The following is an 18,015-nucleotide window of genomic DNA, read 5'->3' on the forward strand; positions in this document are numbered from 1 at the left end:
AAGGTGATAAATAACAAGGAACTAAATGGGCAAAATGTTGGTTTTGCAGTACACCATACACATTACTTTTTAAGCAGGAATTTCCTACCCAAAATTTATATTTTTCACTTTTTTATGGTAAAAACAGATTCAAGGTGTATCTTGCCAGAGTTAAATTGGCTTTGTTTTCACCAACACTACTCTAATCACGTGTCCAAAGAGTTCGCTGATGATTGGCACAGGGCAGCTAAGACAAAAGTATAAATGAGATACGGGATCGTGCGATTGAAATCTTAAGCTATGACGTAGGGACATATGTCTGTTCGTTGAGACGCTTTATTTTTGGATACAATATGGCACTGCAAATGTTATAGTGTCGCCGTCTAAACGAAGGCATTGTAGGTTTCATCTTATATCTTACAACATGCATATATCAAATATGACATTGGGATATATTACCAAGGCATAACTAGTGGTGAAAGTATCTAATTTATTTATCACATTTTGCGTTTATCAGTACTTAGGGTGATTCGAACAAGCTATCTCAGGTGACATTCAGAAGAAGTCATTGCGGATTTTACATCTCAAAGCGATTTTCCTTTGCTTGCACTGTGTTCAAAATAACAGAATATGCGGTGTGTACATGCTAACTACGGTATTTCTCTTCTGAATCTTTCTCAAAATTAATTAACGTCAAAATTAAATTCAATTTATTAATGTAGCTATAGTATTTGCAAAGCGTAGGCTTAATTGGTGAATGCACACCAGCCCAAAACTTAGAATCCTTTGCCGTCTAAATTGCGGTAAATGATAATGCCTCCATACTTAAATACTATAGCCATACTTTCCCTGTGTTAACAGACATATGAGTGAGATTAAAGGTTGACTGCGAAGACAATTACAGACAGGCATTGCCAAGTGGAATCTTATTTCATCTGCCACCCGGAGTTTCCTGTGACCTTTTTTCTATAGATCTATTTTCTAAAACAAATATTCACCCAAAGCGGCTGGAAATCATTTGAAAACCATATCTCAAATTGACGAATATATTAGGCACTTTCTCGGAGCAACCCATGTGTACTACAACCAATCTTCAGGTAAAGCAAATATGGGTTATCTTCTCCTGGGTACAACTCAAGTTCAACTCAAACTGTGATGCTAGGGCGTCACCTATGATAATTTGATACAGTACTAGTACAGATGCAGAAATAGATAAAATCTATTTTATAACTTGTATTGGATTATACTCATTACATGTTTTGCACGACTGAGATAATTGATACTAGCACAATGTACTTGGCTTACCTGCTTGCATTTTTTAGATTTGTAGAGAGTTATATGCATTCACATGTCTAAATTCTCTTGTGAACCGTAAGAGTCATTTAGCCGGTGTACAGGTACTCTGATGTCACAAGGCGCTTCTGCTTACTTTACACACAACTTTGATGATGGAATAGCTCTTACTATCCAAAATATGTTCACAAAAATTCCTCTTTAGGAAAGATATGAAGAAGAAAAATTATGTGACGTCGTACATGTAGTACCGGGCCATTGGCGTGAGGTCCATAAAGCTCATATTAGAATTCAAATATTAAAATGCATGTACTTCCATTTAAAACAGTCTAAAATATTACCAAAGGGGGGTGTAGTTTTCGGCAGACTATCTGGTGATGCTTATTTCAATTGTCTTTTCCTTTAATAAGAGTTCTTGGTTTGCTTATAAACCTTGAAGATTTGTATTTTCGTCAAACAGGAAACGCCATAACTCAAAAAGAGAAACACAAAAAACGCTGTAACTCAGACCATCACAGTGTGTATGTCACAAATGGAAATATTTGTCAGTTACTTGGCAAAGATCCTGAACCGAGATAAACTGTTCGACAGCGTTAAGTGAAACGATCTTCAATAAGGCGTTAAATCAATCGGTCAATCTAACAATCAATTAGACCACATCAACAAAGAGTAGAACAGATTGACACTAAATCAACAAACACCTGGATTTTGGCCGCAGATCTTTTTATTGCCACGTCTGTACAAGAAAAAACATTCCAAATCTATTCACTTATCACGGGTACAAACCTTCTGCCCCGGATGCAGATTGTACACCGAGTAAGTACATAAACTTTTGATAAAAAAGTAACAAAAAAACAACAACAACAACAACAAAAAACCGCATCCATCCGCTGTCCAAGATGTCAGATAAAATGTTAAATCACATACATGGTTCCTGCGTCATCTTTAAAATATTAAATCACATACATGGCTCCTGCGTCATCTTTGAAATATTAAATCACATACATGGCTCCTGCGTCATCTTTAAAATGTTAAGTCACATACATGGTTCCTGCGTCATCAACGAATTCTGCAAAACAAAGAAAAGAAAACAATGAATTCCTTAACTTGAAGCATGACGTCAAATTTGTACAAAGATTTTGAACTGATTAGGTTTGTTAATTCAAAAGAACATGTAGTAAGTGTTTAGACGTTTTACCCAGCACAAGAATATTTACGTTTTTTTGTCGCTTGTCAGGGATATGGATGAACTCTCAGAACCTCGCCGGGCACCTGGACAAAGTACGAAATAAATATAAACCCTATATAGCTGTGGCCGAGCCAACCGGGTCTGTTCAGGGGCTTTTGCATGGTTTATATGGTGTTCATGCTTTTTACTTAGACAAAATCATGGCGCTAGGAAGGCGTGGACATGGCTACTTTTTAAACATACATATGAAGTCGGAATAAAACCCTGACTGATGTAAACTGACAAAAGGTCGGATATCTCCGGCGAATACTGTAATTCTGATTTTTAGGAAAGATACATTTCTCTTCAAGGTTTTCCAGAAACTAAAGATATGCGTAATTTGTTAATTAGATGTAGTGACAATGAGAGTAAAGTTGGTTTTAACCAATACACAATGTGTTTTGGTTAAAAGTAGCAGACAAGACGTCTTAAACTTTAGAAGAATTAGGCTGTCACACTGTCGTCACTGCTCTGATTTTACTCCCTATGCTGTAGTGCTTTATATTTCTTTGACTGGTATAAGACTACGCCCATGTTTAAGAAACCTTCGCCTAGAACCTGTCTTAAAGCTACAGCTAAACTACCGTATATAGCACAGACAGCCAAACATGCAATCTTACCGTTGTATTCAATAGTGCCATTGTTGTCAGCGTCGGCCACTTTGAAGAGGGCGGTAACGTCAACGTTGACACGCAGCTTCTCAAAGACGTAAGACGATCATAGATACGGAAGGCCTCTCTGTACTCGTAATACGCTGGAATTACTGGAATTACTATGAAAGCCTGGAAGTTCATTACCTTTGCTGGATGGTAAAAAGAGAGAAAATAGGTGTTAAAGCATGATGCTGCTCTTATATTCAGTGTCTCTTCAAAACTAGTCTGTGTCTGCATTTGTAACAAAGGCTTGATTAGAGACCTACGCTATTTTGCCATGTCATATGCCATCAGAAATACATGTATAGGCAGGTGGGAAAAACAGAAACAATACATCACTTGGCATCAAACAACAACATCTTAAATAGCTTTAGTTTCTGCACATTTTGCCCTGATTGTTATAATTACTAGTTGATACATGGAAAGTCTGTGCACTATGTTAAAATGACATTGTATTTTACATTTGATGACCACACACCAACTTGAATGTTTAAGTTATCATCGTATTGCATATTTCTGAGCATTTCGTTTAGAATAAAACCTTAACTGATGTATATTGACGTCTCTACTCTGGTTTCACTCTCTACGCTGTAAGTCTTTTATTATATTGCATTTCATTTCTTAATGATAAAATAATAGCCTTGCTACAATGAGTACATGCAGGTTGTGGACGTTTTGTCAACTCCATTCCCACATACGGCAGATGAACACATAAAACACGCCAAGACATCGTTTTATACGCTTCATTTCTGACAACAAGATGGGACTGCTGCTCAGATAAACTTTCGATCAACGCTGACACTGTCCAGGATTCTCTGAATCTCACCGTCGTTCGGATACCGGCCAGCACGTTCAGGATCGCCCCTCAGTTCGTTTCTACCAACAACGCCGCAGTTGGACACTTTGTTGAAGTAGGCAAGGAAGCCTGAAATGAGACAGAAAGCAGAATAGAAATACGGCCGTACGCCATGATTACAGTAACTACTGAACAGAATTAGTATGTGGACCTAATTATCAGTATTTTGCATTTAAACAAGATATGACTGGAGGACTGGCATGCAGCGCATGTTACATGTATATGGCTATCCAAGCATGAGGAAAAATACTATTTTCCAGACCGTTCAGTTTGAGAACAGGAATGTTTTAACTTACCTAAGTATTGTCCAGATGGAATTCCAAAAGGTTGAAAGAAATATATGCATAAGTTTTACGTCGCCATTTTTGTTACGTCGCAGATTGTAAAAACATCAATGATCACGAATTGATAAAACAAACCGACACTGAAACATATATTCTTTGTATACAACACCTAAATTTGATCGCGTCGATTCCCACATAATTTTAAAGCATTTTCATAATGTTCAATATCTAAGATCTATTTCGGAAACGTTTCCCGTCTAAAGCATTTCGATCAAAAATTGTACACCCTGCTGTACATTTCAGCAAAATTTGTAATGACGATTGGAGGGCAAACTGGTGACGTATACATCAGTATTACAGTGCTGGTGTTTTAGAAGAAAGGAAGGGTTAACCCGCCATTGTACAGTAAAAGATATCAGGTTGAATATGTAAACAGAATATTGTGATATTGTGATAGAAAGGAGGACAGCTTTATATCCAAAGAAAAAACTATTCCCAGTTAAAAATAATATGAGTAGCAGCAAAGTTTCTTCAGTCTTATATACCCGAGCCACAGGACGGGGCGGAGATTTAGGGCGAGACATCCGGTTGTGGGGTCAGAATAATAATCCAGACCTCTTAAGATTCTCCTGTTCCGGAACACTGAACAACTAAGTGAACAATGTAAGCCAGCACAAACGACTTCTTCTATTTTATCTACTGCACAATGAGGAACCTTTCTTGTGTGAGACCTTAAACTTCTGTCACGGACCACTGAACATCTACTTGAATGGTGGATGTCAGAATAATTTTGAAGCCCAAATTCATATTGTATTGGAACCGAAAAAAAAAACACACCTTAAATATATTACCTTGACCACAGAAAGGTAGAAGGTGCCAAACTTCCCTTCTTTAGCCAGTCTTGTCAAAATATGTCGTCTGTTTTAAAACTCATGTCCTCTGTTATTTTATATCTGTTGAGTACGTTACATTGCAAAGATCATCTACTGTAACACCTGCGGGCGGTGCTTTATTCTTATATGCGTATCAGTTAAAGATTTGTCCTTTAAAATCAGCCATCTTCATCCAGACAAACACATACCTAACAGCTAACCATTGAGTAAACAAAGCGTGAAATCTGAAACTATGGTGCCCTAAATGAAATTAATCTGGGATCACAGTGTATAACCACTAAATTTATTATTTGAAATGTATTTTTAAAAATTAGAGTTATTTGTATTGATGCCCTTTCAAATTTCTCGTGCTATATGCTAATTGAGTTCATTAGGTTGCAATGCATATCAGTTCATGGAGTGGAAATCCGTGCAAGCCAGGACAGTAAAGTAGCTAGCGTATAGATAGTGAGTAATACTAGTTTGGACATTCTGCCTTTAGCAACATGATTAGTAATATGCATATATGGAAGTTTGTTTACTAGAAAAGCAAACATATAATCCCCAAAATTTTATACATTTTGAGATTGACTTGTGGACTTATTAATGTTGAGAGTTTTGTGTGTTACGTATGTAACGCTCATATACAGTGTATCATGCTGTGCAGATAACATCGTGTGGAACAATTTAATCATACAGACTTAACCCATACCATAGCTAACAGTATATGATTTGTATCAGGCTTGTTAACAATGCTCGCATAAATAACAAATGGAACATCAAGGAAGTAAGAAGACATTTTGCTAATTTAAGTGTAAATAAAAGTTATGAATTGTAAACATAAGTAATACAAGAGTAACCACTGGATTCAAACCATATGTAATCATATTTTTGAGAAATGATTTTTATTTTATAAAACAAGCATTGGTATACAGCTCTAAGAGTAACTTTTATTTGGAAGTAGTGTTTAATTTCCACTAAACCCTGCTGTGCGTGGAGTTGAGAAAAGATCTATCATAAACAAAGTTTTAAGCCTCGAATTGTTCTTCAGCGCAATCCTATTCACGACAGATTGCCCAGCTTTCCTGCTAGGTAAAACAACATGCTTTCATGGGTATACATTTACTCGACGTTCCCCCTTGCATGGTTCTGAGCCTGAGGCCTATTAAGTTTCGTGAATGTAAGAAGGCCAACAGCAGGTCACTGATGTATGCTTAAATTTCTCTTACGTCATTGCTTTTTTTTCTGTTTGATACTTGTCAAGCAGAAAACACCCACTAGCTTTGCGTATAAAAGATTACAGCTCTGGGTTGATCCTGGGAAGTTCAGCGCTACAAACTTTCCAACAAAACTTAGATTAAAGCCATGAAGATAGATATCACTTTACTAAGAAGACAGCAGTGATATTCGAACTGAATAAAATCAACTTCAGTCAACCGTACATTTCCAAGAGAAAAGAAACCTATCCCTATTTTCTATCCCTATTATTATTTATAAGTATTTTGTAGAGTGTGAAATATAGATTTGACCCAAAATGGTATATCGGAACCCAGTTTCACAAGGCAGCGTACGGCATTTTTTTATCGTATGTTTGTCGTATGAAATTTTGTACGTCACTATTACCGTGTCATGGTCCTGTATGTGTGATTATGGCACATGTACGATATCTTTGCAAAACTGGGTCCAGAGGGATATACCATGCAAGTATACCCATGACTAAACTAGTTTATATGTTCATCAACGCCACCGGAAACTGGTACTATTAATGCTTTGAGATAATTAATTTTTATTTTAAAATTTATCCCTGAAGCATTTTTGATATTCTTTAATGTTAAGGTATAAATTATATACAGTGTCCTTAAGATAAATGCATTTTTTTCATTTTATAAAGCTTTTTTTTAATTATCCGAAATTTATATGTATGGCCACAAAGTCTTCTCAGACATATTAAGGCTTGTAAACTGGTGAGGTGACTAAGGGGACCTCTTAGGTTGACTATTAATACATTTTACTCACTAAACGAGCATGAAGTGAATAGAGCATTACGTATGGTTAATGTTTTAGCCAGTGGCCACACTGTAATGGCTATGTAAGTATACGTGTAATATTTGCATGCTTTGAAGGTCTCAGATAAGGCCAATTTTACACCTTGCACAAGAGTTTAAATACGAAATATAGGCTTCGAGTAAGTTTCGTTGAGGGGCTTAAAAGTTTACTGCTTTGAACCAATCGACCGCCATTTTTTTGATTTGTAAAGGTGACGTGTTTCGTTCCCAGGGCAGTTAAGCGTCAAAAAGAAACGTGGCATGACTTGACTGAGAGCATGCATCACTGACGCGCTGCTGGCCTCCTTCTATTTTGATATAATCATCAAATTGTAATGCCTTGTTAAATAGGGCATTTTTGAATTGGAGAAAATGATCACCGATTTACCGAGGTAGTCCCAGTTGTAGATGTATTTTACCATCTCCATAAGGTTTTTATTTGGGTATGTTAACCCGCCAAGACCATCATTATTGTGAAGCACAATTCTTAGTTCGTAAAATACCGGTCAGATTACTTTTTAAAATAAATTTTTTGTATTGACTTAACAAACACACCATGCTACCCACGCACACAAAGGTATACACATACGCACACAAAAGCATATACACACGCACACACGTACATATACACACGCACACAGAGGCATACACACACGCACACACATACATATACACACGCACACAAATACGCCATAAAGCTTTCTACAAGTACGTTGATATGACAGTCAGCACTTAAGGTACACATTATACCATGCAGTTATTTGCTGATAATGTCATCATATAATCCATGAACTGTGCATACCTGTACATGTATATCTAGGCATCTTCGATAATGACTGACTTTTTAAATACCTACCCACATTCTTAAGGTACAGGTTCATAAATTTACTTTCATGAACTTTCAATGTATGAAATCATATTCATCACAACTTTTGAAAACTTAACTAATATACATTTACTGCATGAGATTTGAGGACCATATCTCCCATTTAGAATACCTTTCAGGCTACAGATCATTAATCTATGATCTTTGCCTTTAAACCCTTATCATGCACTAAGACCATTGAAAACACCATGGTTTCCGACATATATCAACTGGAACACATGTTTCCCGGATAAAAATGGCTTATTTGGATTTATCAGCGAAACTTAGTCTTTTGTCGAGAATTGGGCAATGCCAATTTGCTGTCCAGATGAAATTGGAAACTTTTGTCCAAATCAGCATCTAGTATATACCATTCCTTTGTAAAATGTACAATATTTAAACCTATCAGTTGTGCAGCGTTACTTTTATGTACAACATTTGTTTAATTTTATGGAAAGCTTTTGTGGTTTTGGATTTTCTCATTTAAAGCACGCAGTGTCGCCTGACTCCTTAGCTACGTCATGGCCTCTGATAATGTCGACTGGTCTTAAGCCATAATCATTCATTTGGAAAACTCCATGATGCCTGGAAACATGCCCATATAGAAAACCTGTCGAACTGTTATACTTCATTCCTTAAAAAGAACAAGACGTTCGAAACTGCAGTCGGAATACAAAAATGTAGAATGTTGAGAAGGCTTATTTTTTTTTATTCTATCATTTCTTCACATCGGAAAAATCTTACTTTTATAACAATTCGGTAAATATAGTATTACACAGGACGAGCGTTTTAAGGCGAGTGAATGTTTTGATATCTTAGGACCGTTTAAACAGGGGACTAAATGGGTTTTTTAGTGATAGCTATACAAAACGGCTTTTTTCTGGTTCCAGTCTAATGCACATTTCAACAAAACAATGTACTGATTTAATCCGACCGAGAAAGGTAATGGAATACCGCTTCTCAGGTATAAGAGCGAATCGGGTCAAAGCTGGTCTGACCATTATTTTCTTGCTATGTGTACTACACAACCACCATGCACATAAAATGCCATAACAGAAAGGATGATGGATAATACACTAAACAGCCTAGGCCCAAGTTACTTCAGTCAGAAAAAGGTCCCCCATCGTCAATGAGATAAAACTGACGACCTCAGGGCTACTCGCCCATATACTTTGATGTTCAGTGGTCTGGAACAGAAGACGTTCAAGAGCTCTGTTTTCATTCGGAGTCATCAAAACGAGATTTTGACAGGCCTCGTCCGTAAGACCCGCCTCTTATTGTTTGCAAGGTATATAAGGCTGAAGAGACGCTCTGCTCGCCACAGACACATTTGTTATCTGTCCATCCTCCCAGCTGTCGACAAAGGCCTTCATCCTTATTCAACATGGTGAGTTTTACACACTATTCGGTTCACTTAATACACAGTTTACATTGAATTGAAAGGATTTAAACATTACAACTGTTTGGGTATTGGTGTTTTTCATGGTCTTACATACGTACAAATTGTGTATCAATGTTGCTAAGTTTCGCCATGAAAGAGTTTTATTTAAAATTCACATAATAACTGTTTATATTTTTCACCCTTTTAGCCTCTTGGACTTCCACCTGGACAATACTTAGGTAAGGATAAAACTTTTTTCCTCAACTAAATGTGGGATCCCGAAGACTACTTTAGAAACTACGATTCTACACGCATATTTTGGTTAAGCACAGAATAAATGTAATTGAAATTACCTAGTGTGTACCAAAGTTATGACAAGTGTAACTATGGCCAAGTTTGTCAGAAATTGGTTCTCTGTCTCTTTGTAGGCTTCCTCGCCTACTTCAACAGAGTGTCCAACTGTGGCGTGGTTGGTAGAAATGAACTGAGGGCGATCCTGGAGCGCGCTGGCAGGGATCCGAGCGAAAGCGAGATTCAGAGAATCCTAGACAGTGTCAGCGTTGATTGTAAGTACCTCCTAACGGTAAACCCAACTCGATATTGTCAGAAATGGAGCGTAAAAATGCAGCCCGGTCGATTCTTGTGTGTTTATTTTTAATGTGTACAGAAGAGGATTAATCGCTCACCACCCTCACGTATACTAATCCAACAGTGGAAATCTTTATGACCAATGACAGACCTAACGGCTTGTCATTTCAACAACCAGGTTGAAGGTTACAGTAGTTAATTTGGTTAGGTTCAAAATATTATTTTGAAAAGTTCACGGTGTAAATATATGCTTCTGTCTGCTCTCTCTGGCTACAAACACCCCGTGGTGAAACTTGACATGGTTGACAAAGCTGGACTGCTTTTCCCCTTGTTTTTATTGTTCATAAAGTGAGATGTTTGCCTTAGGCCGTCATTCAAAGCGGATTGGGATGTGCAGCCATGCGAATCATTAAGGTCCGTTTTACCTTTGTACGTAGGTTTAATCAAGTTTTGCCTACGCTTACAGGCATGTAAACCAGTCTCGCAGGAAAAAAAATATTTACAAAGATATGAATCGCATCAAGCACTAATATATGCTTTGCATCTCTTTTTTCCATGCAGCTCGAGGAATCAACTTCCAGGCTTTCATAGATTACGTGCGTACTTTCCAGCAGCTGCGTAATGTTGAATCTGAGTACAGAGAGGCCTTCCGTATCTATGATCGCAGTGGAGCCGGAAAACTCACACAGGAGGACGTCGCTTACGTCTTTAAGAAGCTGCGCGTCGACGTTGACGTCCCAGCGCTCTTCAAGGTGGCCGATGCTGACAACAACGGCACAATTGAGTACAACGGTAAGTTTGTATGCCTTACTGACTGTCTGTCTGTGTATGTCCGTCTGTCCGTCTGTCTGTCCCAGTATCAATATATCTGACAACAATGGCACAATTGAGTATAACCGTAAGTTTATATGTCTGTTTGCCTGCCAGTTTGTCTGTGAGTCTATCTGCTTGTGTGCTTGTCTGCCTGTGTTTGTGTGCCGGTGTCTGTCCGTCTCAGCGACAGCTTATAGTCAAGAGGGGTACCTGGTACCTCTGGGGTACTGTTGTTTCCTCCGCACACTCTGTCTTTCCCTACCTTGTACACTGCCCTGCACCAATTAAATTAATAAATAGATAAAAGACATTGACACAACATGAAAGACATGGACTCGCCTTGCGCAGTCCCGGCCATTTATTTATTTTCTTCACCAGTTGACCTTCAAATCTCCAGGCATAGATTGTTTTCTCCATCCATCATCTTGACAGTCATCATGTGAAATATGAAGTTAAGTATTCATTATTCCAGGCAAAAGGTCTACATGTTGTCTGAAATGATGATCAATACGGGCTGTAAGATATTGGCTTATATGCAGTACCAAGTCGTGTATTCATTTCTTCTATTTGTTTGTTTTGCAGAATTCGTTGATCTCATGAACAAGACCTTGTAAAGATTTCTCAGGAATCATGTAACAGACCTAACCTTTTCTAAGACCTTGGGCAGCGGATGGATGTTTTTTTTCATTTTCTTTTTTTTTTAACAAAAATTTATTTGCTTACTCGGTATACAATCTGCATCAGGGGCAGCGGGTTTGTACTAAAGATAAGTAAATAGATTCGGAACATTTTTCCTGTACAGAAGTGGCAATAAATAAGAACTGCGGCCAAACTCAGCTTGTTTGTTTTCTTTGTTGTCTAAACTATACTGTTTTTTGGTGTTTGTTGTATTAAGTAATTTACTAACTGATTGATTAATGCCATGCTGAAGAATTTTTTGTACTTGTAAGATGGACATCATTTAATAACATCTGACAAGTTACTGACATTCGCTGTTGCGGTCTTAGATAAGATGTTCCCCTGGCAAAAGAAACTAGGAAATCGGGATACTTGTAAGCGGCCTGGTTCATTCATGAATCTAGCGCAGCGTAATGACCCAGGAGCCTCTCACCAATGCGGTCGCTGTGAGTTCAAGTCCAGCTCATGCTGGCTTCCTCTCCGGCCGTAAGTGGGAAGGTCTGTCAGCAACCTGCGGATGGTCGTGGGTTTCCCCCGGGCTATGCTCGGTTTCCACCCACCATAATGCTGGCCGCCGTCGTATAAGTGAAATATTCTGAAGTACGGCGTAAAACACCAATCAAAAAAAAAAAAGAAGAACAATTATAGTATAACGTTATTCATTCAGAGTTGTCTTTGTTTAATTGGAAAATTCAGAATTCACGGCCGGAGAAAAATGTGTCAAGTATGCATTGTGTTCAAATCAGTTACTTTTACAGTGCTTTTAATGATTATAATCGAACCTAATTTCTGGGATTTCATTAAAAGTTTTCTTGCATATCTATTGCGAAAAGGAAAATGGTCACAGTTGGTTGAAGCGATCTCATTATAGTTGGGTAACATAACCCATTATTTCTTTACTTGAGAAATACTGAGCCACTGTGTTCAATCAGTTTACACGCATGTCGTTATTTCCTCTGCGATGAGCTGTATCATGTTATGGCTAGTCTTGTGCCGTATTGTTGGTCATTTTCATGGGATTTCCACACAATTTTGGCGGCACACTTGCGACGTACCCATGTAATCCAAATGCTTTATATATTTTGATTAAATTGCACACCACAAACTCATAAGATAAACTTTATTTTATATAGTATAACGAAAGTCGCTTCGCGGCCGATGTAATTAGCGTGCCAGCGGGGCCTCGCACTAATGTGGTAGCTCCAGCTTCTGCTGGCTTCTTTCTGCTGCCGTAAGTGGGTAGGTCTGTCAGCAACCTGTGGATGGTCGTGGGTTTCTCACGGGCTCTGTTTCTGTTCAGTCCCACCATAATGTTGGAGTGTGTTGTGTAAGTGTAATTTCCACATCGTTTGTATAAGTAAAATATTCTTGAATACACTATGAAATACCAGTCAAATAAATCAAATAAATAAGTCCACGATGTTACATGCAGAAACAAGTAAACCGTGCATTGATTGTGTTGACGGTTCCTCTAACGTGATTAATCAGATGCAATCAGGATCGTGAGATTTAAATCTGAAATTCTGAAAATTCTGAAGGGTGATACTCTTCTTTTTAAGGATATAATAAAGCCATATAAATTGTGTTAGCACGAGATGGTATGAAGTTTAGCGTTTATACTAGCGTTTACATATATGTAATGTTTATTTATTTATTTGATTGGTGTTTTACGCCGTACTTAAGAATATTTCACTTATATGACGGTGGCCAGCATTATGGTGGGAGGAAACCAAGGGCAGAGCCCGGGGGAAACCGACGACCTTCCGCAGGTTGCTGACAGATCTTCCATGTACGGCCAGAGAGGAAGCCAGCATGAGCTGGACTTAAACTCACAGCGACCGCATTGGTGAGAGGCTTCTGAGTCATTACGCTGCTTTAGCGCGCTAACATATATGTAATAAGTCATAAGCATAAGTGATTGTTGGATTCGAAATTACTACCTCATGGGGCTATTCAACAGAAGCAATTGTATATTTTTCCACAATGCAGGATTTTTGGTTGCTTGCAATGTTGTATGAAGAAACACCAGCATTTTCAAATCAGGGGATAATCGGTTTGTGTATGCACACTACAGCCTGACTCTTAACGTTAAAGTGACCCAGGTTCATTATTATTCTATATGTACCTCTTTCATTTAATTAGCAGAAGTCAATTGCATATTACGATCATGAGAGTATAGTGTTTGAAACATGTCATATCCAAAGTACAGTAGGTCTTCCCGACCGTTTGGATCGAGATAAATAATAATGCTTGTAAATGTATGTGTAAAATATATTTTTTATTTATTTATTTGATTTGTTTGATATAAAAAATCTCTTAAATATGACATTTCTTCTTTGCACTTATTGAGCCCTTGACCAATGCGTTCATGTGCTCGAATCCAGCTCTGGGTGTTTCCGGTGCGGCCAAGAGGTTTGTTCGGTACCTGCCGGAGTCGATGCTTTACTGTGAACGCTGCGAATTCCGCCACCCATATAATCTCCAGCGGTCATTATGTGAAAACGTCTTGAATACCGCGTTAAACATCATGAATCTGTTCGACAAAAGATACATTCTTCTACCAACCGTGAACCAGCATGCACGTTCCAGGTGATGGTTGAAACATTCAGTCAACCATAACAATTTTTATGTAACGTGTGGAAAATTAAGTTTATTAAGAAAATGAAAATTTCTTGACCAACTTCACCAATGAAACAGGAATGTTCAGGAAATGAATCAATCGGACCAGATTGTAAATAATACAACTCAGACAACAATGACACCAAACAACACGATTTTGGCCGCAGTTCTTATTTATTGCCACTTCTGTAGAAAAAAAATGTTCCGAATCTATTCACTTATCATTAGTACAAACCCGCTGCCCCTGATGCAGATTGTGCACTGAATAAGTAAATAAATTTTTGTTAAAAAAAAGAAAAAAAAAAACATCCATCCGCTGTACAAGCTCTTATAGAGAAGATTAAATTTGTTACATGGTTTCCGAGTGATCTTTACAAGGTCTTGTTCATGAGGTCAACGAATTCTGCAAAACAAGCAACAAAAACAAGTTACACACCGGTATATCGACAAAGGATTACAGTAAACTGACAAATATTTTTCAGTAGATATATGTGATTGTATGTTAAATGTGGTGGCAACAAAGCATTCTGAGTAATTCCTGACCAATGACGTCTGTTAAATTACAGTTACCATTGCTGCATTTTTTTTAGCTAATTCTGCTTAAGCCATGGTGCTTGGGGTGTGTAAATTGCTACTGTTTAAGCATTTACATGAACAATAAGAATAAAACCCTGAGGTAAACTGACAAGAGGCCGTATTTCACTGGTTACCTGTGACCATTTACCAGCTATCACACTGTCGTCGCTGCTCTTGTTTTTCTCTCCATGCTGTACGTCTTAATTATATGTAAACATCTTCAGATGTTTAAACCATTCCCTTTTATATTATTTATTTTATAATGATAATTATTTATTATATTTATTTTAGGTTTGTGGACTGTGACAGAAATGCTAGCAGAAAATCACACGAACCTCGAAGGGCTCATGGCTAAGCTACTAAACAAATGAGGAGTCAGTAGTCGTAACTACGCCAGTCGGATTTGACTGTTCATGCAGCAGCTTGTGGTCTACATGCTCATCTATTTATTTGATTGGTATCCGACGACTCACTAAGCCCGTAGCTAAACTATGTATAGATACTAGGACAGTTAGGCCGACAGACAAACAGAAAGTCCACAAGGCATATAAACTTACCGTTGTACTCAATTGTGCCGTTATTGTCAGCATCGGCCACCTTGAAGAGCGCTGGGACGTCAACGTTGACGCGCAACTTCTGAAAGACATAAGCGACGTCCTCCTGCGTGAGTTTTCCGGCTCCACTGCGATCATAGATACGGAAGGCCTCTCTGTACTCAGACTCCACATTACGCAGCTGCTGGAATGTGCGCACGTAATCTATGAAAGCCTGGAAGTTCATTCCTCGAGCTGCGTGTAAAAAGACAGAGAAAAAATATACGTGTTAAAGAATGATCGTGCTGATCTTAATTTGATTTTGGGGTAGTTTGGAATGCAAGCTTGTGAGTGTAAGCAATACTAGGCCTACAGTGTTCTCCGCCGTGGACATACCATAACATAGGTCAGAAGTACAAAGGTCTTGAGTGATGTGCATGGCTGCACAAAACAGTCAGGCCAGATATGCAGACACATACAGACATGAGGTGACTCTATCCAACCGACAAAAATAAGATATAAATAAGATAATTAAAAAAAAATAAAACATTTTGAATATTATCCGATTAATTGTTTCAACTTATAATCTGTTTGTAGCAATTACTAGCCCACGGTAGGCAGATCATTGGAATATCAAAATGATAGCCTTTCTACAATGGTACATGTGTGTTTATGACCGCTAAACATACGGCCCTCTGTGCACACTGAAGATTTACACAAAAGTTTGTCAGCGCTTCATGTTTGACAAAATAAAGTTAAATATACTGTTCACTTGAACTTACGATCAACGCTGACACTGTCCAGGATTGCCTGGATCTCACTGTCGCACGGATCCCGGCCAGCGCGCTCCAGGATCGCCCTAAGTTCGTTTCTACCAACATAGCCACAATTGGACACCCTGTTGAAGTAGGCAAGAAAGCCTGCAAAGCAGAAGAAAGCAATTTAGAGGCAAATTCGTCCGACGCAAATAAGTTAGCAGATTTAACCATTCATATTCTACAGTGTTATTCAAGATTTACTCTCAGGAACTTTATATATGGCGTTACATCAGTATGGCAGGGCAAAAATGCAGGGAAAGTAGTTTTCTCTGATCACATATGTAGTTTAAGAGAAGAAAAGTTCTCTTCTTACCTAAGTATTGTCCAGATGGAAGTCCAAGAGGCTGAAAGGATAAATAGCATATCTATTACTGACCGTCGATTCAGTAGTCGTAAATTTAAACAGTTCTTTCGAAAGACCATTTAAAACGTTGTCCATTACAAAATGTCAAAACCTACCAACAATGAAAGACATGTTGGAAAACCTTGCTAAACTGAGTTTTATCACACGGCTTCTCAAACAGTTTAACAGTACTTTTAAAAATAGACTGATTATGGAATCCATGATCCGACGAGCAGTGACAGCAGTAGTGGCATAAAACACAGACTGTATTAGCCAATGCACAATGCAACATTTAGACGTTAGATATCTTTGAAATAAGTTGACAAGTACTTGTAAATACTCACCATGTTGAATACAAATGAAGGCCTTGTTCGACAGCTGGGAGGATGGACAGAGAGCAAATGTGTCTGTGCCCAGCAACCAATCTCCTCAGGCTTATATACCCGACGCACGGAAGTGGGCGTGGCTTATGGAAGAGATCTGTCAAAGTCTGATTTTGTGAGGTCGGGATAATAATTCAACACTACAGCGTCTTTAGCTGAACTAAGTGAAACATGCGAGTCGGTACAATTAAGCGAGGTCACCATCGTACACCATGGGGAACCTGTTTTCTGCTTGACGTAACGTAAGATGGACCTAAACTGTCCACAGTCTGTTGTTTATTCATGCCTTGGTAAAGGCATTTTACTGGGAAAAAGTGGTTAGGTAGTACACATGTATTGCACGAGATCAAAGTAGGCCAAACTTTCGATCTTGCATTCGAAAAGGTATTACCTGTATTCGAAAAAGGTATTTTTTGATGAAACGCACATTGTACTGAAACCAGCAAAGACACCCCGTTTTGTACGTCAGTATATTTGACCCGAATATTAAACCTTGTCAGCCCTATACTAGTCTTGGCAGTCAACCTGAAACTCAAAACTCATTCTTTAAAACACTTAGTCAGCTAGAAAGCCACGTGTAAGTTCTCACTAATTTCAAATGTACTGATTTTTCTTTTACCGCAGATACTCTGTGCTTTGACCTTTATTTCCTGTTTAGATAATATTCCAGATCCTTACCAATGAATGGTTGAACCAAAACAGTACGTGGGTTTCCATCTGGTAATAAGATCATCCCAAACCCAAACAAAATCAAAAGGGAAGTTTTTTAAATACATATTGTTTGTTGACACAGGGAAGGCATGCTTTTCATGTTGATGTAGACAAAAGTTTCCGTGGTCTGTTCATTCTGCAAATATGATCGAAATACGCAAAATTATTGAAGCGTTTGTTGCTGTCCATGTTGTCGAAAAAATGATAAAAAGTTTAGAGCAGTTGTAAATTAAAGTGACATGGTTCGATTCTTTGACTATGTTTCACAGGTGTGACCTCAGGATCTCAGTAAGCAATCTGAGACCAGAAAATGGTGTTGTATATATTACTTGATTTCAATCCTTTCTTAATGGAAGTCATCAGTGATCACTTTACTGCCAAAGATCATGAATTAATTAGATATCTATACTGTGGAATGTATTTCATGTGATGCCTATTTAGATGCCCTAACTTCATTTGTCATGCAGTAAATGTAGTATTTCAATTAAGTTTAGTAA

At 38.1% G+C, this 18,015-nt stretch overlaps 1 protein-coding gene and 1 long non-coding RNA gene across 2 annotated transcripts; one reads left to right on the forward strand and one right to left on the reverse strand.

Annotated features, from left to right (window-relative positions):
* The first annotated feature begins 9,667 nt into the window (after nucleotides 1-9,667).
* LOC135466390 (uncharacterized) lies at nucleotides 9,668-11,681 on the forward strand. Its single transcript, XR_010444108.1, has 4 exons — nucleotides 9,668-9,695; nucleotides 9,885-10,022; nucleotides 10,606-10,836; nucleotides 11,440-11,681. It is a non-coding gene; the product is annotated as an uncharacterized LOC135466390 (long non-coding RNA).
* A 2,844-nt stretch (nucleotides 11,682-14,525) lies between these two features.
* On the reverse strand, nucleotides 14,526-16,556 carry LOC135467295 (uncharacterized). Its single transcript, XM_064745064.1, has 4 exons — nucleotides 16,541-16,556; nucleotides 16,046-16,183; nucleotides 15,288-15,518; nucleotides 14,526-14,557 (listed from the first exon to the last, which is right to left on the reverse strand). The coding sequence occupies exons 1-4, from the start codon at nucleotides 16,554-16,556 to the stop codon at nucleotides 14,526-14,528; spliced, it is 417 nt and encodes a 138-aa protein (XP_064601134.1).
* Nucleotides 16,557-18,015: the final 1,459 nt, after the last annotated feature.

Source organism: Liolophura sinensis, chromosome 6 (genome assembly GCF_032854445.1).
Source record: "Liolophura sinensis isolate JHLJ2023 chromosome 6, CUHK_Ljap_v2, whole genome shotgun sequence".
Taxonomy (NCBI): Eukaryota; Metazoa; Mollusca; class Polyplacophora; order Chitonida; family Chitonidae; genus Liolophura; species Liolophura sinensis.

Bases quoted from the DNA above. Each gene is read 5' to 3' on its own strand.
- LOC135467295 (XM_064745064.1), bottom strand. The intron at 15,519-16,045 runs GTAAGTTCAAGT...TTTTACACGCAG, and splicing joins GGACAGTGTCAGCGTTGATC to CTCGAGGAATGAACTTCCAG. The intron at 14,558-15,287 runs GTAAGTTTATAT...CTTGTTTTGCAG, and splicing joins CGGCACAATTGAGTACAACG to AATTCGTTGACCTCATGAAC.